Raw genomic sequence first — 27696 nt, forward strand, 5'->3', positions numbered from 1 at the left:
TCCTGCCCAGCTTGAGAAACTTCAGGTTCTATGATCTTAACTATGTCATATCAAGAGCACACTCCAAGTCTTTAACATTCGCTGATATAGTAAATCTAATTAAAATATAAATACTGCCTTCCAGATCTGCCACGGTTTCAAGTAGCCTCCATTCCATGTACCCCATGAAGGTCTGTGAAGAGTAAATATACACGTTTTTCCCGACACAACACCTGTTGAAAGGAGCACAGTAAAATTGCCTTTGAACTTCTCATCAAATTCTATAAGCACAGGTTAATAAGGCAACTTCCCTCAGTGAAATGTGTCCCACGGAAGAACATAACAGCCAGAACAATTCAATCTTTATCATTTATTATTTTTATTTGGACAACATATATACATATGTACAAAATACCTACGGTCAGAATCCTCTTATAATTTCATTTGATTTACAAAAACGGGACAGCAAAATAACTTAGGTCACTAATACTGTACAAAAATAAAACTGATTAAACAGTTGTAAGGATCAGTATCTTACAGTGTTACAGACCATTCATCCGCTGTGAAAGAACATCTTGATCTACCCAGGGTGATGAGTACTGTGCTAAATCTATCTGCAAACTGACAAACTAATTGGCTTCTGTAATTATAACTACCAAATATAATTCTCAAAAAAGCGTGATGTGGAGCTTAAAGCTGGGGCATCATTCCACAATGGTGAAAGGCTTTCTTCTTCCCTAACCAAGGAGAGGAGATATCTTAACTCTAAAACTATTATATTTTCCATGAATAACAACTACTTACAGTATTAGATAAAACAGCTTTTCTTTCTTTTTAAACACCTGCAATAATCTTTCAAAAATTCAGTTTGGTTAAAAAAGTAAACAAAAATTACTATCCTGCATTTGGATTTTTATAAGTTAAATCCATGGTCTTTTTAATATAAAAAGTAATTGTTTCATAGTTTTAGTGTTCAATGAACTCTAGTAGTCCTATTTGAACCATATCTTGATATAGTAAATCTAATTAGAATGCTGGTTCCTGTTTTGCGACATTGTAAAACAGGATTTATCACAAAGAATAAAAAGCCTTGAGTTTATACGTTATGTTACTATAACATATAAGAGAATATCAAATGTGTGTCTGTCAACAACTTGAAAAGGCAAATAGCAACTCTTTCGGGAAATGAATTGTGCATTTTTTTAAAACAAGTTGCTGCATTTATATTGATCTAAGTATGTGACAAAAGCCACATAGAGATTTACTCCTGAAACAATAGAGATTGTCTTTCACTGACTTTGTTTTCCTTCATTTCCTTCTGTGAGGGGAAGCTGAGTTTTTACAAGTTAGAAAGTTGCTAGGCAACCCCAAACTCCTCACTCACCAAAAGGCAGCGTGCAGAGCATCCTATGAGCCATCCCATGAGCTCAGGAAGAAACAGGCAGCCTAACCTATTTCATATGGAAGAACAGATGTCCTTAAAACTTATTTTGCACACAGAAATTAAAATTTGGTTTAAAATAAGCGTTTCAAAAATCTGAAACAGAGGTAGAAAGTGTTCTTTATTTTTCCTGACGTGTTTTCTCATGAGAAAACACTTTCCTTTTTAGCTCATGGACTGCTCCCAGTCCCTAATGTTAAAAGCAGTTCTCTTGATAGAACTACTAATATAACTACGTTGGTTAAACAGAAAACACCGTGCTAGTGATGGCTGTTGTATTGGAAGTTGGAGTCAGCTGTGACCCGTGCCCGCTGCAGGAGCGCCCGCTGCTGACATGGAAGTGAGCATGTGCCGGATGAAATGCAGAGCTCGTGTGCAGGTGGGCACCCTGCGTTTTGCACCCCGTATGTAGCACATGGATAAACTAGAGTGCACCATAGCTCCCTGTTTTAAATGTCAGATAAAATTGTCAGAAAGCAGTATTTCTGAAGAAAAAAATGTAAACATTTCCCCCATGATCACTGCTGACTCCCCTCATTTGAGGTTTTTGTTTGTTTTTGCTTTTTAACTAAGAAAACTCAGTTTATTTTTCTGGCCATGTAGAAGCCAAACTTAAGTTTCCGGTAAGTGGCATAGAATGGATGTGGTGGTTTAGGCCATTGCAGACATTCAGATACAAGCTAGATAGTGGTTGGCTACTGATGCCCACGGTTCAGTGACGTGGTTCATACCCATGTGTTTCTTTGACTTATGTTTACCAAGAGGAGCTGTCCTGCAGTCACCTCCAAAACCATCGTGGTATTGTCCCTGGATACTTACTACTTACAGGGGCATACTTTTTTTTTTTTTTTTTCATTTCAGCTCCCTTTCCTTTGACAGAACTCTTGCACCTCATAGTGGGAGTTTCATAGGAACGTGGGAAGGAGACCAAAAAGCATTCTCTCCACAAAATAGGCATTTTTCCAGGCCTGGTGATGGTTATGCACCCATGTATCAACACCGGACAGAGCCCAAAGCTCTGCTCTGTCTCTTAGGGGCGTAAGTATAGTAAGATGTTAACTGAAGGGACAGGGAAATTTGAACAAATTCATAGAGTTAAAATTCTGTTTGCTTGGTTTTGTATTTTTTAAAACACTACCTTCCTCTTTCTCCTCCTCCTCTTCCTCTTCCTCAGCATGTGTTATGTAATATTCTGCCCTCACATCTCTGCCATGAGTTCTTAGGGAAACATGTGTACTGTAAAATAAGCAGATTATAACGTGGTGCCAAACAGAATGTCTGCTTCTATCCTCAAAGCATGTGTTAACTTATTCACCCTCTGTATTAGAAAATAAAGGTGCAGCTTATGTTCAAAAAGTACAACTGATACAAAGCAAGGTTTGAAAGTTCCAGACTTAGCGTAAACTCTCGAAGGTTTGTCTTGATTAGTGTAAATTCGGAATCTGCTTATCCATTGGCTATAAGTAACTTTTTTGTGTTCAAGTCTTTAGATGACAGATCATGCTGGAGTAGGTGTGCTCTTGCTTGCGTAAAGACAGCTGTGCTATGGAGGTTTTTTTTTTAAATCTCAAAAGTTAACGTGATTCAAGAGAGTGATTTTGCTAAACAAACTGAAGCACACTCGTCATTACATTAAAAGATAGGAAAACAATTCTGAGAGTCAGCAAGCATAAAGGGCCCAGAGTCGCCGTGGGATGCCACAGGTCGACTCACCCAGTCAGACGTATGTACACCAGTGTGAATCTTCAAAATTCTACCCCAGTCTTGGCTTTGCCCCCCCTCCCCCCCACCCCCCAAAACAAAGGAGAAAATACCAAAAGCATTTGCCTGCCCTCCAACAGTCAGAGACAGGTTCAGAGTTGCTTCTGTGAGGGGACCAAATGTTGGCTTTGATCTTAGGCTACCATGTGCTTTTTGGAAACAGTGCGGGGAGAGGAACATCAGAATAATGACCAAAGAGCAGTGACCTCCTGTGGCCAGCGTGCCTCTGTTGGGGCTGGGTTTCCATGTGTCCATCTGTTTTCTGGGGGTAGTTTTTTCCTTCTGGGGACCATCTCTGCCTGGCTGCCATGGGGAGCACCTCACAAAGGGCTGGCAAGAGCCTTTTTCGATCTCTTGATCATGCTGGGGTGGAACTCGGTATGACGCCGGGCGTGCTTTGTGAGGTGGTCACTCCTCATGAAGCGCTTCTCACACAGCGGGCAGCGGAACTGCTTTTCCCCAGTGTGGGTCCGGTAGTGGCGGGTCAGCTCATCTGAGCGGGAGAACTTTTTAAGGCAGTCTGGCCACGTGCAGGGAAAGGGCCGTTCACCTAAGAGAAGGGAATCAAGACAGGACACAGTTTAAAGGACATGCCAAAAAAAATTGTGAAGGTCATGTATGGCTGACAGGCCTTATCACATGGGATAAACTCCTTTCCAAGAGTTTTATGGGCTGTACTGTATCCACTCCCCAACTCCCCAAAACTCTCAGTTAAAGTCCTAATCCCCAGATCTCAGGATGTGGCTGTACAGTTGTCTTCCATATCCATGGGAACCATATCTGTGGATTCAACCAATCATGAGTGGAAAATATTGTGAAAGGAAAAATTGTCTCATACATACTGACATTTTTGTCCTTTTCTATAAGAGTGTGCACAGGATCTACAATATAGAGGTGATTCCAGTATACTCACTGTATGCAAACACTTGCATGTAAAAAAAGTTGTGTATGTGTCAATTCTCTCCTTCCATCTTTATACTGGGATCTGGGGATCAAACTCAGGTTGACTGACTTCCATGGCAAGTACTTTTATCCACTGGCCAGCTCACCAGCCCAAATACTTGCATTTTATGTATAAGACCTGAAATGTATAAAGGATTCTGACATAAAAAGGGGTTGGTCTTTACACAGTCCTTAAAGAGGTAACGAAGGTTAAATGAGACCATTGGGATAGGCCTTCGTCCCATGGCTCGTGTCCTATAAGAGGAGCATGGTGAGAAGGCAGCCATCTATAGCAGAGACCTCAAAGGAACTACCACAGCTGACACATGGCTCTTGAGTGTCCAGACTCCAGATCCATGAATCCAACCCATCTGCTGACTAAGCCATCAGTCTGTGGTTCTCTGTCACAGAAGCCCCGAGAAGCTCACACAACAGAGAAATTGCTGAGAAGGTTTTCTAAGTAAATAAACTTGGTACTTTGAACCCAATGCAGCACTCAAACAAAAGTGATTATTTTCTAGTTTTATTCTATGCAATTGTGGGTGCCATGAGTTTTCTCAGAGGAGGTCAAAGGCTGAGCCCTTTGCTAAATTTCCTGGCACTGTAGAGAAAAAATAGAGAACTGAGGCTCTGGTCCAGTCACCCTCCCTTCTTCAACAAATGTTTCTCCTAGATGCCCCCAGGGCTATAGCCACCTGGCATCTATCAGCAAGAATCTGGTGACAGGAGTCCTCATCGCTGGTGAGGTAGCCTGGCAGGCCTGAGCATCGCTGCTGCAGACTCTTTCATTGATGTGAAATGTAAAAGTGTGTGTTTGAGCCATCACTTCTTCACTGGCTCTTCCTCAAACTAAACAATCCCAATTCCATCCATGTTCCTCCTCTTCTTATAGGTACAGGCAGAGAGTAAGTAAGGGCTTCCTATTCACTGTCTCCCTGGACTCTCACAGGATACCCCACAAGATGGCCATTGCACAGATGAGAAAATGGAGACTTGGAAGGTTAGATTACTTGCTCAGGGTCACACAGAGCAGAGCTCACTCTGTCTGCCTGACGTCAAGCCCTGTGCTCCTAGCCGCTCAGCTGTCCTGCCTCTAGTGAGTCATGAGGACTTGGCACTCTTTGCACCTCCCTCCTGATTCTGACTGTGCTCCTTTGGAGTCAATATTGTCTCTATGTTGCACTCAGAAGACAGCTAAGTCCTGCTTGGAAGATATGCTCAGGATAGCATTAACAACCTAACCCACTCTATCACCCCCACCATCACCACTAAGTGGCAGCAAGGGAGGATCTGTGTCCTCACCTGGGAAGGGCACACACCAGCACAAAAGCAGAGCAAGCTGGTTGAGATGAAGACCTCACTTGCTCCTCTTGCAAGTACCTGTCGTCACCCTGCTCTGGGGCTGCCTGCCTGCTCTTCAGACTGTTCCAAGCACAGCCCAAAGCAGCTGCTTCATGCACACAACACACAGGCTCCTGCTTCCACAGAACTCTGCAGACACGCCTTTCGGTAGGTGTGAGGAGTGAATATTTTCTCACTCCTATCTCAGGCTTCCTGGAAGCTGGAGAGAAACTGCAGAGGCTGGGAGCTGTCCAGCATGGTGCATCTGATTCACTGGAAAAATCAGACCTGTACTGATATCAGAGATGCAGAAATAAGAAAGCCAACCAACCTTGTGGTAATCTATACCTGCTGTGTTTGCTGTTCTCCAAGCAGAGCCTGGGCCTAACACTACACAGCCTACTCGTTCTTGTGGTGACAGGGAAAAGCAAGTCCATATGCAGGCTCAGGTATGACTCCTCAGCGCAAAGCAGAAAGGCTGGCGCCAACCCAGGAGAGAGCTGGGAACCTGAAGTCACAATTCATGGAGAGCTCCCAAGGGGCCTGAAAAGAGGTGACCACAGGAAAGCTTCCACTGAAAAGTCCAGCAAAGACATGGGCTCAAAACTCTACTTTAGCAGCTTGAGCTGAGCATAAACAGCATTTTCACCTACTTCAGTAGACCTTTGAACAAAAGTTGAAGCATTGTTGCCCCAACTCTGTAAAATGGAGCTTCTTGTGTCAAGGAAAATGTTCTATGGGACTTTTGTGTCTTACACCGCAAGCATTTAGCAAATGCACAGGCTTATATGCAGTCATCCCTTCCCCTGTACCCATGGCTCCAGGACCCCAGAACACCCCCCACCCCACCATGGATATCAAAATCTGAGGATGCTCAAGTCCCTTATATAAAATGGTATAGCCTAAGCACATCTTATATACTTTGAATGATCTAGGCTACTTATGCCTAACACAATGTAAATGCTATTTAAATAGCCATTATACTTCATTGTTAATGGCAAGGGGAAAAGTCCATACATGTCTGGTAGGAACACATTTTTCTATTTTTGACTTGCATTTGATTGAATCCATTGATATGGAACCCACAGACCCAGGGCCAGTGTTCATAGGCACACACATGTGCTTAATCTGTTAATTTCAAAATCACTAATATTGACCAAAACCACCTCAGACTAAACCTTTTCAGGCATTAATACTGAAGAAGGCTGTGGGGCTGTTCTAGAAGTAGACTGCAGCAAAGTCCTCTCTATCCCTAAAGAAACATGTATGGGGAAATGTTCTTCTAAGCATGGTATATTAAAAATATGAGGGCTAGCTGGAGAAATGGCTGAGCACTGGCTGCTCTTGCAGATGCCCAGGTTTGATTCCTAGCACCCACATGGGACCTCACAACTGTCTGTAACTGCAGTTCCAAGGGATCTGACGCCCTCTTCTGACCTCCAAGGGCACTGCGCGACATGGGTGTACTCACATACATGCAGGCAATACACCCATACACATAAAAATAATTTAAATATATATATATTTATATGTCATATCATACATATGAAGAAAACATGAGGACACAGAACCTGTGTGCAGGGCCATGAGAAGGCCAAAGCAGCACATCAGAGCCTGGTAGTGGAGGGCTTTCCTGATAGTGCAGCTTACTCATTGGCATATGTACTGATACGTCAACTGAGTCAGGAGAGGGAGGGGTTAATCTGGGGGTCTGTGTCTACTGTGGGAAAAATGGGATCAGAAGGCCACTCAGTTAGGCACAGCTGCAAAGGGGAAAGGCACTGGCAACTTTAGAGGATGGTTTCATAGAAGCATCAGCGAGTGAAAGGTGTTGTGCTTACAACTTACACAGAACCTCAAGGGTAGTCAGTGTTCATTCCCATGGGAGTCACTTCCAGCCTAGTTTATGGCTGGTCACCATTTGTGATTGCTCCCACTGTTCCTAACAAGTGCTGCCATTGACGCAGTGTCCTCATCTCAAGGTGTTTCAGAGAGAAGAGAGGGACACCACAGGGCCCAGAAGCAGCCCAGGGCCAGGAACAGCCTTTGTTGGACTTATTTGGTTTGTATACCAAAGCTGATGGTTTCTAAACAGTTAACAAATTGAGCTGCTGGAGTAAACACCAGATTTGATTCTCATGGAGTCCTTTGGCAGCAGCAGGCAGGTTGGGCCCATTATCCAAACAGGGCTTAGCAACCTATGGCCCACAGGCTAAATCTGGCCAGCCAGGAGCCAGGACCACATGGCTTTTAAAAACAAGCATCTCACAGCAGAGAAAGCAGTATGAAATCAGTCTTCCTGCCCACATGCTAAGTTCTAAGGGTCACAGTCACACCCCTGCTTCCACTATTGTATTTGACTGCTGTGGCTCTGAGCAGGTGTGACATGGACCGTGTAGCCCACAAAGCTGGAAATATTATCTAGCCTTTACAAGAACCTGATCAACTAATGAAGGCAACAGATTGGACCTTCTGTGTATTTGTAAGAGGATCTGCAGTTTGCTCTTTTTCACCACCATACCCCACTGGAAAAAGTGCACAAACTGTTCGTTACATTAATGGTACATGAATGTCAGACACAAGGTGTCGTTGAGAAAATGATGCAAGGTTTGCACCTAAGAAAGTGTGGAGAAGAATCCAGGCATGGAGGACCTGCCTATAATACTGTCACTCAGGAGGCTGAGACAGGAGGACTGCCATGAGTTTGAGACAAGCCTGAGACATGTAGCAAGACCTCTCAAAGCAAACAAAACAAACAAAAAGGAGAGAATGGAAAACCATGTAGAGAGGAGCACGAGGCTGAATGGAAGGAGAGAGCTGCTGAGGAGGAAAGGAGGCTGAGGAACGATGGCACACCACCTGGGAGACCAAGTCGGGCTCACTCTTCTAGCTCAGTGCTGAGGTCCAAAGGGCAATGACCAGCCTTCTTCATGCCTCGCACACTCATGGCAAAGCACTATCAGTCAGAGGATCTTTAAGCCTGTCTGCAGTATTCATGAGAATTATCATCCTGGAGGGGGGGAGCAGACTAGTGTCAGAGCTTTATTTCTGGCTTTCACAGGAAAACACACCCAGAGGCAATGACACAATAAACTCTGCCTTACTGGAGCAGAGCTATGAACAGCCCAAGTTTCCGAGAGTTCTCATTATTTACATAGCACTTCCCGCCCCTCTCAGCACAAACTAAGCACCTCTTGCTGACAGACTCTGTTCAGATCATAAAATAAACTCGATCAGAAAAGCTACTGAACTTGGCACAACCCGAGTAACAGACTTTCTTGGTGGAGACAACCAGGCCTTCTGAATACTCCTGGGCCCACCGTGACAGGAGACAGATCAAGTGGGGCCTTTTGGCTATGGGCAGGAAGAGTGTTTATTGCTTCTGAGAGGAAGCTTCCTCCCTACCAGTGTTAGTCAATGCTATGGATGGAATCACATATGCTCCTTGGAGGCTCATGAGTTGAAGGCCTGGTCTCCAGTTGGTGGTGCTGTTAGGAAGTGGAACTTAGTGGAAAGAAATTAGGTCATTAAAGACCTGTCCTTGGAGAGTATACTGGGACCCTGGCCCCTTTTCTCTCCTGCTTCTTAGCTACCATGAGGTGAGCAGCCTCTACTATCCCATCTTCCATCATGATACACTGCCCCACGGGCTCAAAGAAACCCAGCCAGATAATCATGGGCTGAGTCCTCTGAAACCACGAGCAGAGATAAACCTTTCCTCTTTTAAGATGACTTATCTCTGTCTTTTGTCATGATGACAGAAATCTAATTGATAAAACTGATGACAAATGAAGCTTCTTATTCTTAGGAGGGTCCTGCAGTGAATGGAGCTGAGTGTCCATGTAGAAGAGGACAGGGTGCCTGGCAGATGCAGACCTGCACACTGGACCTATCCAATCCTATGCAGGCTCCCCTGAGTTGAGGCAGGCTGCTGCTGAGGTACTACAGGCCTGGGGTTAAAGAGATCTTTGCCTTCAACACAGCTTCCTTCTGTCTGGTTCTTCTTACCTTCCCTTCCCTAACCAATGGAGGACCCAAGTCTAACTTTGATCACAACAGGAAGGTTACAAATGAAAAATCAAATGCTCGCTCTGCTTCTGGAGAAAGTAAACCTATCTGGTAAAGAACAAATCCAAGAGAATTAAGCCTCTTTTTCAAAACAGAACTCTAAAAGTGTCAATTAAGAATCATAGCTTCCTGCAGATGTACAAAAATCAAGGCTTCTTCTTGAGGAAAAATGGTTTTTTGACAGCAAAAAAGCAACTAAGACTCCATGGATAAAAGGATAATTTGGTATTAGAAAATTGTATTACTGTTATTCCTCATTTTAAGAGGTTAGTGCATGCAAACACTCACACCTCCACAGATGCAAAACAGCACTTGACAAAACTCAATATCCATCCCTAATAAGCTTTCAGGAAAATAGGATAATTCTGTAAGGGGGTTAAAAGACAGTTACAGCTCTGAAACCTTTCTTCAGCAAGACCAATAGGAAAATAAAGGGCGCATCCGACTGAAGCTGAGGCCAAAAAGCCTGCAGGGGACCAGCCCCATCACTACAACCAAACATTGTTCAGGAAACTATATGGTGGATACAATTAGGTACAGAAATAAGATGTGAATGAAGGTTATGAAGCAAGAATTAAATGTAGTCGATACCACTTTCTGTTTGGAAATTGAAAAAAAAAACATGTACATTACAAATAAAAGACAGGAGCCATGACTGTTATATGCTAATCATGACTGGTCAGGACAGACCTAAGTTAAAGTTCAGGACCTGTGAAAAGAAACTATATATATATATATATCTATTATCAAAGAAAATGAATAAAATGAACAGTTCTCATGTCCTCAGATGGTGAAACTCAATGGTAAATACTGCAATCCTGCACAAATTCATCCATGACATAATACACATTATAATAATTTCTTTTTCTTGAACTTGACAAAATTATTTCTGAAGTTCATTTGGAAGAATAAACATGTCCAGCTTGCCAAGAAAATTTTGCAGAAGAGCAATAAATGAGTACTCACAAGACTAGTTATTAAAATTTATTATTAAAGCCATAATAATTAAAATAGCAAGATACCAGTTCAGGAAAAGAGAAATTAGTGGAACAGAGTAGAGCTGAAAATAAACCTGAGTGCTATAGGGATTTGGTATATGACTTAATGTATGGTACATGAAAGACTCTAGGGATTTGGTATATGGTAAACGGAGTATTTCAAATCACTGAAGCAAAACAAAACAAACCAAAAAATCAAAATTGAAGGATTATTTTTACTTATATTTTGTTTTTGCAACAGGCTGGCCTTAAATTCGCCATCCTTCTGCCTTAGCTTTTTGAGTACTAAATTATAAGTGTGCCTGCCATACTCAACCAAAGAATAAGTTTTTGAACTTCTACATGGTGGGGGCTGGAGAGCTAGCCCAGTGGTTAAGAGCACTGGCTGCTCTTGCAGAGGACCCGAGTTCAATTCCCAGCACCCATATGACAGCTAACTGTCTGTAACTCCAGTTCCAGGTGATCTGATGCCCTCTTGTGATCTCTGTGGACATAGCATGACATGGGTGCACCTACCAATAGACAATACATTCATACACATAAAAAAAAATTCTAAATGGCGATATACGTATGTATTATACAAAACATAGATGTATGAAATGCATACACACATATAAAACTTAACTAATGAATTAATGAAACTACAGCATTTAAAAAAGATTAAAATCAAGCTGGCCATGATGGCCCACGCTTTTAATCCCAGCACTCGGGAGGCAGAGACACACGGATCTGTGTGAGTTCAAGGCCAGCCTGATCTACATAGTGAGTTCCAGGACAGCTGAGGCTACAGGGAGATCCTGTCTCAAAAAGACCTCCTCCCGCAAAAAATACTTCTGTGTAAGCCTGACAACATGGGTTCAATCCCCAGAACCCACTAAAAACAGCCAGATGCAGTGGCACAAACCTGTTATCCTAGCACTCCCAGCAAGATGGGAGGCAAAGACAGAATTGCCTAGAAAGTCAAGGGCCAGGGGGGCCAGGGAGCCTGGAGTATACAGCATGGCAGAACCAAGAGAGAGACCCACATCAACAAGGTAGGAGAACGCTGACTCCTGACAGTTGACCTCAGACTTACACACACACACACACACACACACACACACACACACTCAGATTTTTTTTTTGTCTTTTTGAGACAGGTCTCCCTGTAGCTCCAGCTGTCCTGGAATTCACTATGTAGACCAGGCTGGCCTTGAACTCACAAAGATCCACCTGCCTCTGCCTTCCAAGTGCTGGGATTAAAGGTGTGCGCCACCACACCCAGCACAGAGATGTTTTTTAAAAGAATAGCTGAATGGCTGAGGATGTAGCTCCACACTTGCCAAACATGTGCAAGGCCCTGGGTTTGACCCCTCCCAGCACTACTAAAATAAACAAACAAACAAATCTGAGGGCCCAAATCCTATCCCCAGCACTGGAGCGATGGCTCAGTGGTTAAGAGCACTGACTGCTCTTTCAGAGGACCCCGGTTTGTTTCCCAGCACCCACATGGAGGCTAACAACTCTGTAATTCCAGTTCCAGGGGATCCAATACCTTCTTTTGATGTCCATGAGGATTTCATGACATGGGTGTACTTACACACATGCAGGCAATACACTCATACATATATAATAAAAATAAATTTTAAAAAGTTTTTTTGTCTTTTTGAGACAGGGTCTCCCTGTAGCCCCAGCTGTCCTGGAACTCACTATGTAGACCAGGCTGGCCTTGAACTCACAAAGATCCTCCTGCCTCTGCTTCCCAAGTGCTGGGATTAAAGGCGTGCGCCACCATGCCCAGCTAAAATATTTTCTTTTAAATGAGAAAAGTCAGGTGTGCTGGCAAGTTTGAGACCAGCTTTGGTTCCATGAGACCTTGTCCCCTCCCCCAAAAGTTATTTTAATATTTAAAAGAGATAGGTATGGTGGCACAAAACTCTAGTCCTAGCATTTTGCAGGCTAAGGCAAGAGGATCACAGATCCAAAGTCAGCCTGATTTACACAGTAGTTCAAGGCCAAATGACATGTGAAGACCTTATCTCGATAAACAAATATTTTCTATGGGTATATATATAAACTTACTGAAAACAGTGATGCACTGGGGTGAAAGTTGTTCCATAAAGGGATTACCAGGGATGCATCCCAAGGCTGAATGAGGCAGTGCATGCCTACATTGGGCAGCTGCTGAGACAGGAGGATAGTTTGCAACAAGCCTGGGCTGCACTCTGTCTCAAAAAAAAGCCAAATAAGGGACCAGAAAGATGGCCCAGTGGTTAAGAGCACTGGCTGCCCTTGCAGAGAACCTGGATTCCATTCCTAGTACCGCCGTGACGACTAACAACCATCCTTAACTCCAGTTCCAGGGGAGCTGATGCCCTCTTCTGACCTCTATGGGCATTGTACAACATGGGTGTACTTATATATATGCAGGCAATACATTCATGCATATAAAATAAAAATAAATATTTTGGCATTGCACAACATGGGTGCACTTATACACATGCAGGCAATATACTCATGCACATAAAATAAAAATAAATATTTTAAAAAGGCATAATAATAATAATAATGTGTTCTGTGACAATAGGTATGAATATATACTTTCTAAAGAGAAAGTATTGGAGTTGAAGACCCAAGACAGAGTCACTCTGTTTCCTACTCTTGAGAACTTGTTAGATAGCAAGAACTTTTCTGAACATACATCTGTCTTCTCATGCCTCCCACACCTCACCTCTCCCACCTTTTCCATATGTCTCCAGGAAATGGTCCTTACAATAGAGAGGAAGCATCCCTTCTCCTGAGGTAGTGTCACATCCAGTGGCGCTGTCCAACTGCCAGTGTCCTTGTTAGGCAGCCAGGACAGTCCAAGAACAAGGGCTCGAGCACTGGACTAGATGCAACCCTAGTCCTAACAGACCTGCCTGCATTCCTGGCTGTCCACTGCCACCTGCCCTCCCTTCACAGTGGATCTGCAGGGGCAAGACAGGAACAGCCACCTTTTCCATTCTCCACTGCCCTCATGTGTAGACCCAACACAGCACAGAGCATATGCAACCATCCCAAACAGTCCCAGTCTCCTACAAAAATCATTTCCATGAACATTGGATTAAAAAAAAAAAAAGACACCAAAGGCTTCTGCTCATCACTCGTGCTACACCTGAAGATGTCTGAGCAAGCCAGATGCATGACAGGCTCTGAAGGAATGAATACTCCTGTAATCCTGTCCCAGTGGCTGCCCGTGCCGGTACATCTGCTCCCCACCTCTCCTGCAATCCTTGTGGTTTGCACTCTTTCTGCTCGGTTTGTTGCTTGGATGTAAGACTTTACTGCCTGGTCCCTGTGGGTATCTGTGGGAAGGTAAGCAGCTTTGCGCTACTGTAGGTTCTGAAAAAGAAGGTGTTGTGTTATAGGGCACACTCTTCATGCCGGCCCTTTAGTGTCTATGTAGCAAACCTATCGCTTGCATGACCCCCACTCAATAAATCTGTGAGAAAGTAGCCTAGGAAATATGGCATATTTTTGAGCCTTCAGGTGCTGAGCCTTCCAAGGACTGTGTCTTGGGGTCTCAGTCCTGTGGCCCCATCTTAGAAACTCTAAAAGAGCAGAAGCAAATTATGAACCCCAAACAGACATTTTGATTCAACTAAGCCTGCCTCTTGGTACACTTCAACAGAAGGCAGTGTTTAAGTCAGAGTCACAGAATTTAGAGCTAGACAGGCTCCTAGGCATCCTCCAAGGACCCCACAACCACACAGCAAGTCCCTCAAAGCCCAGACTTCAGTTTCAATTAGCCCGTTCTCAGGTCAACATCACTCCTGCCTTTACCTGGTCAATTGCGGGAGGCAGAGAGTGAATGGCCCAATGGGCACTCAATACTGAACAAGATGTAAATGCCCAGTGGTTGAATTATCGTGGAAACATGCATTCTTTTCCTCTTTGCGGCAGGCTGATTTTTATGATCGCTGAATTCCAGTCTGTGGAATTTCAGAAGTAGCCAACTCAAGGGGCAGATGATTTGCCCAAGGACGGTACACAACAGTGCATGACCAGTTCAAAACACGTTTCAAATGCCTTCTTTCAGTTTTGTGCACAGAAAAAGATGGGCCAAGAGAGAGCCAAGGCTTGGGGGAAAATGTAGAGAGAACTTTTCAAGATGAGGTTTTCTCCTTCTCTCCCTCCCTGGGCCTTCCTTCCATATGCTTTGCTTCAGGAGGAAGGGAGCTGGGAGGTGGGGTGGAAGGTGTCCACACAGGCAGGTAAGGGAGATAAGTGTGCTGTACTTAGGTTTCAAAGTAGAATTTTAAAAATGCCAAGTGCCAAGCCAGGCTTGGGAGTCTGAGGCAGGAAGATCAGGGGTTCAAGGTCATCCTGGGTTGTCTAGAGAGTTTGAGACTAGCCTGTGTTACACAAAGCCCTGTCTCAGTAAACAAAACAAAACACCCTATCACATAGTTAAGCTAACTCTGGATCAGACACTACTTCCCTCCAGGACCTGTGCTAACAATACACACCCCCCTGACTTAGATGACTGCTTAGAGTGCTCATCTTTGCTGTGATGCAAGAGCAACAGGTCTCAGTGGAAACCATATTTTGAATTTTCACCTTTTCCTAGGCACGATGCCCTCTGCTAATGCAGGGCAGCAGTGAGCCACAGCTCTGAGCCAGCCATAATATCAAGGAGACCCACAATCCATAGTGGGCTGTGCTGCTGAGTTACAATATTCAAGGTCTTGTGGGTACCTTTTCTACTTTCTACGTTACTTTCAACTGGTTATAGGCTTGCAAGATCAGAACTGGGTAGACAGAGCAGCATGTGTACCGATATAGTGGTCTCTAAGGAGTGTCAGAACCCTTCCTTTCAGACACACTGGGGAAGTGCTCACGAAGGGTTGCCAATGCCCAGCTTCTTCATAGCACACTTAGAGCTCAAGTCAGTCCCTCTTGGGAAGTCCCCCTCCCCCTCCAATGTACATGGCACCCGAGGAGTACAGTGACTGATAGGGTCATGCCTCTGAATAGACCTGGAGGATTTCCTCCCTTCCAAATGTGGAGTGGGGAAGAGGACTGGGTGCTCCTGAGCCCAAACCCACGCTGCTGGGAGGTGGCCATTGGAGGATGTCACAGTGCCCAGGATCTAACTCCTGTAGCCATTGTGCACAAGCCCTCTTCGGCAGGGGGTGTCAGACTATGAGGATGGGACACTCTGTGGGGTGTGTGACAGCCAGTGGAGACCACCAAGCCCCAGGAGGGCTTGTCGTATGGATAGTCCCTCATGATGCCATTGAATTAATTGCCCCAGGTAAGATATTACAGAGGGAAAGAAGCAAAGGACCTCAAAACAGAGTGGCTGTTTTGAGATATAAACCAGAAGGGGAATAAAATTTGATAAAGTAATAAGTCTGGCATTTGGTAACTGGTGTCTGTAATTCCAGCACTTGGGAGGCTGAGGCAGGAGGTTCATCTTGAGACCTGCCTGCGCTACAGAGGGATACTGCCTCGGAAACTAAACAACTCCCCTGCAAATAGAGAGAATGACTTGAGAGTCCTTGAATTGCCAAGATCAAGTTTTTCTCCAATAGTAGAAATGGGAAGACTGGGGACTGAGTGGCTCACACCCTCTCCACCACCTACCTAGGCTATGACAGCTGAAGACTAAAAGCCACAAGTGATGTTCACCACCAAAGACCACAAAGTATAGGTATGAGCTGTCCAAACGACATAGACCCACTATACTGCCCCCTCACGATCTGGTCAAGAAGCCCAGGATGGTCTTGAACGTACTATGGGTAGTTCCAAGTGCCCCATGCATGCTTCACCCTCACAAGTGCTGGGATTTCAGGCCTACACTTCATGCCCAGCTTCATTCTGCTTATTGTCACTGAAACTGTAATGTTACACAACTACAGTGGAGTTATGGCAGCCCAGGAATGTCCTTCTGATGCATTTTTCTAAATTATTTTTAAGCTCTATTTTTTGCTTCTTGTATTTATTGTGGTTTTGTTTTTGTTTTTATAGCACTGTACACACTGAAAGGACTTCAGAATCTCACTACATAAACAGCTCATCTTTTCACAGACTATGCCTCTATCTATTAACACCTCGGGTAATAAATGTTCACCTAAACATGTTTCATTCCTCCAAACATAAAAATGGACAATCTGGAGTTGAGGTCACATGGAAGGCTCTTAAAAGCACACTGCTGCTGTTAAACTCATTCTGTGTGAGGCTTTTGGTCTTGGCTTCCAGATCACTGCCTCAGGAGGACCTGTGGGTGTGTGTCTGAGCACTTGTAATACATGCTGAAATAATCTGTTTTCTGCAAAGTCCCTTCTGTCCATTCACTGATGGCCAATCTTTTCAGCTAAACTCCAGAGAGCAGAGCATAGAGATACTGCCATACATACCACTGTCATACGGCCTCTGGAGCATCCTGCTTGCAGACCTAAATGAGCAGAGAGGTTCTGTTTGCCTTGTCTGGCCTGTGTTCCCTCTTGTGGTAAGAAACAGCATACCTTGTTTCCTTCTGCAACCATTCCTCCCCCACTGAATTATGTCATTCAGGAGGTAACCCCACTCCAGACTTGAGAGGCTTAGATGCAATGTGACCTAGTCCTGCCACAGTGACTGATTTCAGGAAGGACAGACAATTTGAGCTCAGCCATGGTGCTTAAAGCCTGGGTAGTTTGCTGGAATCATTAGGAATGGGAAGCAGTCCTTCCCTGGGTTTGCTGAATTGGCAGTGAGTCCAGTGTTGCTGGCAGCCATCTTAGCACCATTCAGAAAGTCACTCATGAATAAAGCCAGATCTCTCTATGGCTGGGCCATAGAGGGAGTAGACCCTGAATGCCTGCAGTCAGCAACACCTGAATCTGGAGTTCTACTTTTAATTTTAAATGTTTTTGAGCTTTGCTAATACAGCCTAGGCTAGCTTTGAACATATATAGCAACCTTGCTGCCTCAGCCTACCAAGTGTTGAAATTACAGATGTGAGATACCACACCCAGCTTGAAGATCTGTTTTGTACTAAGCAAGTCCAAGTCTGGACCTTGTTGCTTGCAACCTAGCTAATATTTATCGATCCCAAACCAGGACCCTTCCAGGCATAGTAACACAAGCAGGTAATCTCAGGACTTGGAAGCTGAAGAAGATCAAGAATTTGAAGAGTTTAAGCCGCATACTTTCAGGCCAGCCTGAGCTATGTGGTCAGACCAAAACCAAAACAAGTCAGAAAAATTAAAACAGCAACAACAAATTGGTGGGTTTTGTTTGTTTGTTTGTTTGTTGTTGTTGTTTTCACTTGGAAAGAAGCAGTTCTGGGTGACGACGGAAAATAAAAGGTAGATGTGGCCAGTCAGTGTTTCTGCTGACTTTCCTAACCAAGGCTCATGAAAACAGGCTTCAGATCAGAGCCAGAACACCATAAGGCTGGACAGCTGAACATGGTGGCTTTAGGGACTCTTCTCACTAAGGGGCCTACGTCAATAGCCCTTCACATACAACTCTAAGAACCTAGAAAAATACTAAGAAAATGCCAGCATAACCTTGGACTAGGTGAACCAACTAATCTGATTCCTCAAAGTAAGTGAGAATAACAGAATGCTTCTGTCTCATAGGTTTGCTGTTTAAATGGGTCACTTATGTAAACCATTTAGCTTAAAAAACCTAACACATTCTCTATGTTGGGCATGATAGCATTCACAAGTGACCGAGGCTATCAGCATTGTTAAAAGTCACTCAACGGGTGTTATTTAAATGAATGAAAGATGCTCATAGATCCATCTAGAATTTTAAACAAAAATCTGAAGACTTGCCAGGAGTGGTGGCGCACGCCTGTAGTCCCTGCACTTGAGAGGCAGAGGCAGGAGGATCTCTGTGAGTTCAAGGCCAGCCTGGTCTACATAGTGAGTTCCAGGACAGCTGGGGCTACAGGGAGACCCTACTTCAAAAAGACAAAAATCTGAAGACTTTCCAGGGCTTCTGGGCTATATATGTATATTATATATTTTTAATTGTAAAATCACTCAGTATGAGATTAGTGTACTAAATGTTTTAAATACTTCATCTGAATTTGGCCTCATTACCTGATGGCTATATAATTACTGAGCTCCATTTTACAGATAAGACACCTGAGGTTCAGAGAGGAAAAGAGTTCTCATGATAAGAGGGAGGGAAGCAGGGCTCAAACCCTGCAGAGTACACAGAAAACCTGTGTTCTTACCACTCCACTCCTGCCCCCATGCTGAAGGTAAAGGCTCTTCCGGAAGCCCCTTGCCTTCTATCGCCTTAGAGGGAACTGCTCCCCTGGGTCAATAATAAGAGGGTTAGGCCTCTTCAATATGCAGTCTTAGTGGAGCTGGCTCCTTGGAAAGGACAGAAGGTAAAGTCCCCCCCCTTCCCTCCCTGTAGCAACAATCTGTAAGATTCTTTCCAGTCTAAAGCGTCCATCATCCCCAGGCTGGCTTCTGGGCTATTTGTCCCCATGCTGCCTACTGCTTCCCACTGTGGCTCAAGTTAGGACTTCCCAGGGCATGCACTCACTGCCACAAAGAGGGAGGCTCCAAAAGATATTTAAACTTCACTGAACACAAAACACTGCACTGCCTGCATTCCAAAACCTGGTCATTAATTTTGTATGGTTTGAGCTCCCATGGCTTTATTTTAATCTATTTAAATAATGTCCTCCCTTTTTCAAAGGGTTCAATCTGATCAGTCAGGGATGAATTCCATTCTCCTGTTCATATATGTGATCATTCTCAATCTTTTTTTTTTTTTGGTCTTTTTGAGACAGGGTCTCCCTGTAGCCCCAGCTGTCCTGGAACTCACTATGTAGACCAGGCTGGCCTTGAACTCACAGAGATCTGCCTGCCTCTGCCTCCCAAGTGCTGGGATTAAAGGCGTGTGCTACCATGCCCGGCTCAATTTCATTTTTTAAAAAAATAAATTCATAGGCCCACAGGTATAGTGCAGTGGTAGAGTGCATCCATCCCCCAGCTCCACAAAATTCACTCATCTATCCATCCATTCATTCATTCACCTAGTAGCTCTGGCCTACTAGTGGGGAAACTTTGGATTCCAGGTCCAGATTCCTAATTCTCACTGCAGGCTTCCAAAGCCCAGTACACCTGGGAGGGGTGGGTAAAAGAAAAAGGGGAGCTTGAAGATACATATCACAAGCACAGGTGTTAGGCACACAAGTGGAAATGAACACCCAGGAAGACCCTACAAATTAAAAAGATACAGCTTCTCCCTCCCTAGTGGGTACCCCATTCTCATGAATGTTAGTCCTACTACTTACTCAGGGGGCTGCTTGACGTCAAGACAAATATTTACTCTAGGTCTTCATGAGCTAAGTGGGTATTAAAGTTCCAGGAGGATTCCAGGAAGGGAGAACTGGGCTCTTGGAGCCCTGCCTGAGGCGGTTTCCGGAAACAGGGTTGGTTGATTGCTTGGTTGGGAATAAAAGGGCCAAGCCAAGGGCTACTCTGCCTCGCCCTTTCTCTAGGTTAATTCCCTCAAGCAGGTCTTGGCAGAGATTTAAAACAACTACAAAACCAAAACTTGTTCAGGAGCATTCACAGGGAAGGGAAAACTGAGCACTCTCAGAACCAAGCTGGAAGCCAAAGGCTTTAACACTTTCTGCTTGAAAACTGCAGGCACTGGAAGATTCCAGGATAAGCTCAGAGTCACATGCTAGTGAAGGCAAGAGGGCTTCTGAATCTTGGCAGGGTGCCCCCACACTTCCCAGCCCCCCCCCAAATACTTCAGCAGAACAATCTCATCTCTCTGAGAGGGTGCCCACATGCTTTTTCACAGACAAAATGATGGATGAGATGACCTCTCAAGGTCACTTCCAACCTCCAAGTTCTATTCTTTTGATAGCAACAACTGCTGCCACCAAGTGCTCCAAGGTAGGCCTAGGCCTGTGACTAACTTCCAACAAAAAGTAGGGCGGACTAGGAGCCAGGATTACCCCAGACCACTGCTGAGAGGATCTCGCTTTCCCTTTTTAACATCAGTGGGGTTTTTCCTCCTCCTTCTTGCCTCTCCCCTTTGCCTGGGTTGCATAGAAACAGAAAGTGCCTTTGTACCAATTACTAGGCATTAATTTACTCTCCTCCGTGGGCGCTGGGCTTGCTGGAGAAACACTAGGGAAGGGTGGGAGGGTGATGTGGGGGAGCTTTCTAGCAGTAGAGGCATGGCATGCTGCAAGCTTCCCCCCTCCCCACCCTGAGAACAGGTGAAGCACAAGGGAGAAAATAAAAACTGGGAAGATTTGGAAGATTTTCTTTCAAGACTAAGAAACACAACAAGCCTGGGTGTTCTTTTCAATACCAACAATGCTAACAATGCATCCAGAAATCAAGCTGACGTGTTCCAAGCAGGAGTCTGCCCTGTGGTTTTAGGGGCTGCTGAAAGAGCACTGGGAAATCATCTGCCCACTTTTCCTCTCAATGAGCTTATTAGGGAAGACCGTTGTGGGCCACTTTCCCAATATGTCATATGATGTTTCTCCCTGGGAAGTTCACTTCGGGGATTTCTCACAGACCTTGCAGAGTGAATGGCTCTTGGGATAAACATCAACAACTGGGACAGGAAAGGAGTTCAAGAGCCCAGTTCCCTCAGGTTATATCTTTGTGTCTGAAAGGAACAGGGTGCTAACCATCCAGAGGGCACTGTTTCCTCTGGTGCCTCCCTCCTCTACCTGGGGTCCACTCATGTCCCTCCACTCAGGATCTGAGAGAAAAACTGGGGAAACAACTGCATGCTTTGTAATTGTATACCACTTGCATTTGCTGCCGTGAAGCAGGATCCTTGCCAGCCTGGAGAAGATGCTGAAGCCACCCTGCTTCCCTGCTTCGTCATTGCTAAGGCAGAGATCAGGCAAGTAAGAAATGAAAGAAACGAAGGAGGGACAGCAACTGGTCCTCTTCTAATTAGGACCAAGGCCCTCCAACCCAGGGGAGACTTCAGGGAAGCTGGAGAATTGGGGGTGGCTACCTTGTCCTAGACTAGAGGAAGTCAACCTCATCTGAAACTCACAAGCAAATCCACAGGAATAGAGCAAGCTTGGGAACCCATCTCCTCAGTGGGAAGCTGGCATGCAGCACGTCCGCTTCTCTATGTTCCCACACAGGCCCACTTGAGTGGGCCCGGGCATTCTCACTGGGGTGGGTGGGATGATACAGCCCCCAAGAAGCAAAAATTGGCTCTTTGGTGGGTGAAAACAATGGTAGGTATCCCAATGATTTGTGGTCTCTGAAAGGGGCACGGTTAGCTAGTAGAGTACCTTTGTGGTGTTGAAACATCATGAGGGATGGGTTGGGCATTCCTAGAGAAAAACAAGAGATAATGGGAACGTGGTAAAGAAATAGTTACCCAGGCAAGCTGCCCTCAAGCTTAGTTGTAAATACAGCTTGAGGGCCGATGCAGGTTATAAAATACTATCCTACATGTAAGAATAGGGTAGAGTATACCTCCTGAAGGGCCAGAGCACAGGGTTTTCCTTATACTCATAAAACCCTGTGAGAAAGGGACAAGGACAAGGACTAGGTGACAACACTTCAGTCCCTAAGGCCTTTTTTTTTTTTTTTTTTTGAGACATGGTCTCACATCTCACTAGCTCCAGCTGGCCTACAACTTGCTGTGTATACCAGACTGACCTCAACTCAGAGATCCAACTGCCTCCGCCTCCCAGGTTCTGGGATTAAAGGCCCTCGCCACCATGCCCAGCCCCTAAGGTCTCTTTAGTCTATGGCCTGGAGGCCAAAGCCAGACCTGGCTCTGGCCCTCAAGTCCTACCTCTCAGAGCTTTGGTTTGGACAGTAAGACTTGAACCCAGGGACTTGAGCATGCTAAGCACTCACTCTTGAGCACCTCTAGCTCCTATGTCACACATCTGATGACTCTAGAATGTCCTTTACCAAAGCTGGAGATGATCATGAAAGAGGCACAGATATACTGGGTACCTGGACAAACTTTTCAATCTCAGAACTGATCAATATGGACATTCCTAGAGGGACTAAAGAAACAGTTTCAAACTTGGAGAACCACTTCTGCTAGAGATACCAGTCCCTTCTGCCAGACTGGGTATCCAAGGGAAATATGGGTGTGGTTGGTGCATGCCTGTAACCTCAGTACCTGGGAGGCTGAAGAAGGAGCATCTTAAATTCAAGGTCAGCTTAGCTAGATAATATGACCCTGTCTCCACAAACCAAAAATAAGAGGTACTGACCCATATGAAGAAAGCACAAGTAGTTCAAACCAACTGTTGCTAGGCAAAATTTAGACCTACTGTTGCCAGATCTTTTGATTTTTCCAGAGACACTAGAAATCTGGACTTATGACAGAATCCTGATTTTCAGATGTTGGTAACTAATGAAAATTTTATAAACCGTATGCTGGCCGCACCTAACAAATCTACAAAGCAAATCCAGCAGGCCTCCAGTTTGTAAACTCAGGATTACAGGAACCTGCTTAGGGTCTCAGGAAATGCAAAGGCAAATCAGAGCCTAGTTCAGTCACCCCACCTGGGTCCCTCCTCTCGTGACACCATGGAAGGAGCTGCACTGAATTGATTTTTTTTAAAAAAAATGAAATGATTCAACTTCTAAAGCTGCTTATGGAGGTGGCAGCTGTATAAAGCTCTATAAGGAAGCGAGCAGGCAGCAGAGATTCTCAAGGGAATGTGTTGAGCAGTACAGAGCATGGGGGTGTGGCAGGGATTTTAACTCTAAGATAATCCCAGAAATCACCTTCTGGATTTAAGAACCAGCAGAGAAAAATCAGAAGCTCCCTGCTCCACCCAACAATTGATCTAACTTAAAGCTGATGTTTGAAAAGTGCTGCAAACCTAACGGCACATACCTCCTTCTAGCAAGAGTATGCTTCTGGTAATATCTGCAGAAGTTAGAGGTTTTCTCCAACTCGGCACTAAGCATGACAGCAGACCCCTGCCCCCACCAAGAAACTATAAACAAGATGCCTGCAGTCACAACATCAGTAGATTCAAAAGAATGACTAGCATTTAAAATGGGATGAACATTTATTTCATTGCCTTTTTCACTCTGATCTGTGTGAAAGGTTCTCCTGAAACAGCTGAGCTGACGTGCCTTATGGAGAATTAAAGAACAGCACACATGAGCAGCCATTTCTATAAATGCCCGAGAAAAGCACTCAGCCGAAATGGCCCATAACGCTGGGCATACTTCTGAGCCAGACAGAGGCACTGCGGGGCCTCCCCAACTGAACCACTGGACAGCCCTCCTGAAGGAGAAAATGCCTTTGCTCAAGGTGGCAGTGGGTGTCCATGTGAGCAACTGAACTCTGGAACATGGCTGACAAGGCCAGGCCTGCTCAACAGCTGTGGTGAGTAAGACGCTAAGTTAACACAACACACTTCACCCCCCAGAGTCCAGCTAAAGGTCACACCCCCTACTGTGGGTACATGCCTGTCTTCTGCCTTATAGATTCAAACTTTCAAAGGTGCTGTTTCCTATGGTAACCTAGATGCTGGCCCCACACAGCACCTGGTTCTGCATTAACCAAGGAAGAAATTTAGAATTATTCCGGTGCCAGCAGCTACCTCCAGGATCATTTTCCAAAGGAAATAAAAAGGAGAGGCGGTTACGTGGCCTTTTTAAAAGCAAAGCAGCTGGGAGTGGCAGCCCATGCCTTTAATCCCAGCACTCCAAAGGCAGAGGCAGGCAGATCTCTCTGTGAGTTCCAGGCCAGCCTGGTCCACATAGCAAATTCCAGGCCAAATGGCGCTACTGGGACAACCTGTCAAACAAACAATAATAAAAATAATATAAAAAAGCAAAACAAAACCTAAAATCCCCATCTGAGTATCATTTTGAAACTAAAGGCCTAGATTCTCTTCTATAAAATACCAAACCTTTACACCAAAACCCAGACAAATTCTAGTAACTCTACAACCTCTGAAACATGGGTGTCACAGGTCAGAGGAAAAGGCCCTTGCTACCTATCAGAAGGGCAGATACAAACGAATCTGTCTAAAGCTGGTCCAACAGCACAAATGAACACTTTTCAACTTTTTCTGTGTATGTTAACTAGGAACACCAGAGTTGTCTGCTTAAGGTTCCTCTAGGTCCCTAAGGCCCATTTCACATAGCAAATATCGTTCCAACCACGTTTCTGTGTGCTGTCTGGCCTCCCTGGGAGGCACTGAACCCTAAGCCAGCAGGAGACCACATTCATCTCCGAGAGACCTTGACCTCCAGAAAGGACCACACCTCCAGACTAAACCATTTAGGGGTCAGGCATCAGGGGCGCAACCTAAGCCACACGGGAGCAGATCAGCACTGTAATCACGTTCATTTGGAAGGCTAACTAGTGGTGAAGTTCACCCACCAACCATTCCTTGCTCAGACTCCCCTGCTGCCTGAAGCCATGTTATTTTAAACCTCTCAGGGGACTCTTGGCTTCCAAACATAAAACCACCCTTGGCCAACCTTAAAAAGTAGCCGCCACCCGGCTAAGTGAGTCCTTAGTCATCCCTAAAAGGATTCACAGAGTGCCGCTTCCCCCCACCTCTCGACCCCTTCAAAGCAACCCCACCAAGGAAGGGAATAAAAGCTGCGCCATTTGACCGCCGGCCGCCAGCGTCTCCCCAGGTGGGGCGGCCCTGCAGCGGGGTGCGGAGTCCCGGGGGCGGGGCGGCCAGGGGAGGGGCGGGCCCCACTCCCCTCCGAGCCACACACGCCTCTCAGTCCTCCAGCTTGAGGCTCTAGGTGGCTCCTAGACCCTGGGGCCGAGTAAGGAGAGACTGCTAGAGTCAAACAGCATCTTCTCTAAAACGCTTGCACCCTCTAGGCCGAGTGCAGTGTCCCGAGCGCCCAGAAATGCTGCCCCGCCAAAGGTTAACTAAGCCCGGAGTGGGGGAGAGGCGACGCCGCTAACCTGTATGCACTCTGTAATGGGCTTTGAGATGGGAGGATTTTCCATAGACTTTCCCACAGCCACTGTAGGGGCACTTGTGCCTCTTTTCGGAGGCGTGTTTCCCCTTCGCAGCCACTCCAGAGTGGAGGAGGGAGAGCGGGCTGGGCGCGCTGCCAGAATCCTGTCTCTCCTCTGGGCTGTGGGAAGGACTCGACCCAGATTCGGTGGTCACGTCGCTGTCGGATCCCATATCCTCATCCGGACTCTCCAGACTGTCGCTGCACACGGAGGGGGTCTGGATGGGTCGGTACTTGTTCAGATCCAACAAGCTCTTGGCGATGGTGACTAGAGTGCAGTAATCCTTCCAGGTGTCCCCCGGGTCACCGTGCTCCTTGGTCACCTCGCGCTCAGGTAGTCGCAACCGCTCGGCGTCCGGAGCGCCCCCATGCTCTGGCACCGCGGCGCGGTTCGAGATGGAAACCAGACACTGGGCAGCCACGAAGTCCATGTAGGCGGCCGCGGACATGGTGCGGGCGACAGCAGCCCGGGCGGCGCGGCCGAACTTGGCGGTGGCTGCGGAGCTTCGGCTCGCCCTGCCCTGGCCTCGGACGACGAGCGCGGCACTGTGCGGCCAAGGGGGCGGGGGCGCTTGCTACTCGCGGGAGTGCTCGGCGACCTCAGCCCCTCATCTTTACGTAACCGGCAGCGCCTCCGCACGCAGCATCCGCGGCCCGCTCCGCCGCTGTAGCCGCCGCCCTGCCCGGCGTCCCGCGATCCCCCGACGGGCGCGCCGGTGTCCGGAGCCCGCTCCCCTGGAAAGATGCCACACGTGGCGGTCGCAAGTTTATTCGACTGCAAACGCCCCCGAGTTGCTGGGAGAGGAAACTGCAAGCCAGGCACGCCCTCGGCCGCGCCTCCGTCCAACGAAGCCCCCGGAGCTCAGCCCAGCACGCCCACGCCGGTGGCTAGGGCGGCGCGCGCAGCGTCTAGGAGACACTTCTTCCCGCGTCCGCCGACGGCCTCTGAGCCCCTGCGCCTGCCGCTCCGTGCGTCTCCGGCATTCTCCAGCTCAGTAACAATTTCGCAGAATCCCATCACGTCACAATCCAGCCCCCCTCCAATTGGCCAGTGGGGAGGGTGATTCAACTCTGTTTACTTTCTCCCCCTGCCAGTCAGAAGGGCCCTACGGTGAAGAGGTGCGTCTGGAACTGCGGCCCGCGGCCAATCCGACCGTTCCGTTCCGCCGCCTCGTGCTGCCCCTCCAGCCTGGTCGCTGACATTTAAAAGGGTAACTGCCGAGGCCGGCGACCAGCGGCCGGGCATCTCCGCGGGTGCCCTCCGGTCCGCGTGCGCGCCCAGGCTCCCGACTCACATGCCAGCTGGCGCAGCTTCGGGACACATATTCCCTAGCTGGTTACACCCTCCTTAGGACAAAACACAACTTCAGCTTCGGTTTCCCAGTCCGCAAATAGTTAAGTGACTTCCTGCAAACGCTACAGTCCCAGCAACCAGCCTTCCAATCAAAAGTAAGTTGGTTGATGTCACTGGCATTGGCTCAGCCAATCAGAAGGGCGTTCCGAAAGCAAGTGCTCGACTCTTCTAAACGCGCAGAGGAGTGAAAGTAGCCAGATCTTGGCATTTTGTGTCACTGGTGGTAAAACTGGGATGTGATAAATGCAGTGTGAATCTATAATTTAAAAAAACAAAAACCAAGCCAGCCGTGGTGGCGCACGCCTTTAGTCCCAACATTTGGGAGGCAGAGGCATGCGGATCTCTGCGAGTTCAAGGCCAGCTGGTCTACATAGTGAATTCTAGGTCAACCGGTACTACAGGGAGACCCTGTCTCAAAAAGAACAAAAAGAAAAAGAAAAAGCCTCAGTATGTCAGGACAAGTTGGCCAAGAATAAACACGGATGAGACAGAATAAATTCTTTTTTTTTTTTTTTTTGCCTTTTTAGATGCAACATCCTTTGGAGTAGATATATAAACTTTCCTTGGTCCCACAAATTAACAAGAAATTTCTCTTTTAAAAAATCACAGCTAATGGACTGGAGAGATGACTCAGCGATTAAGAACACTGATTGCTCTTGCAGAGGACTTGGATTTGATTCCCAGCACCCACTTGGCTGCTAACAACCGTCCATAACTCCAATTCCAGTTATCTGTAGCCTTCTGACCTCCTTGGGCATTGCATAACACCAGTACACTTATATGCATGCAGGCAATACACTCATATACATAAAATAAAAATAATACTTTTTTTTTTTTGGTGTTTTGAGACAGGGTCTC

At 46.1% G+C, this 27696-nt stretch overlaps 1 protein-coding gene across 1 annotated transcript; it reads right to left on the reverse strand.

Annotated features, from left to right (window-relative positions):
* Positions 1-334: 334 nt before the first annotated feature.
* Klf9 (Kruppel like factor 9) lies at positions 335-27122 on the reverse strand. Its single transcript, XM_008842752.2, has 2 exons — positions 25429-27122; positions 335-3731 (listed from the first exon to the last, which is right to left on the reverse strand). Exons 1-2 carry the CDS (start codon positions 25931-25933, stop codon positions 3502-3504), a joined length of 735 nt encoding a protein of 244 aa, XP_008840974.1. The 5' UTR covers positions 25934-27122; the 3' UTR covers positions 335-3501.
* Positions 27123-27696: the final 574 nt, after the last annotated feature.

Source organism: Nannospalax galili, unplaced genomic scaffold (assembly GCF_000622305.1).
Source record: "Nannospalax galili isolate Female #2095 unplaced genomic scaffold, S.galili_v1.0 scaffold761, whole genome shotgun sequence".
NCBI lineage: Eukaryota > Metazoa > Chordata > Mammalia > Rodentia > Spalacidae > Nannospalax > Nannospalax galili.

What these genes read in the sequence shown, in the direction of transcription:
- Klf9 (XM_008842752.2), bottom strand. Translation starts at nt 25,933, where the DNA reads ATGTCCGCGGCCGCCTACATGGACTTCGTGGCTGCCCAGTGTCTGGTT. An exon ending in CCATTACAGAGTGCATACAG is followed by an intron (nt 3,732 to 25,428) that starts GTTAGCGGCGTC and finishes CCCTTCTCTTAG; the next exon opens with GTGAACGGCCCTTTCCCTGC.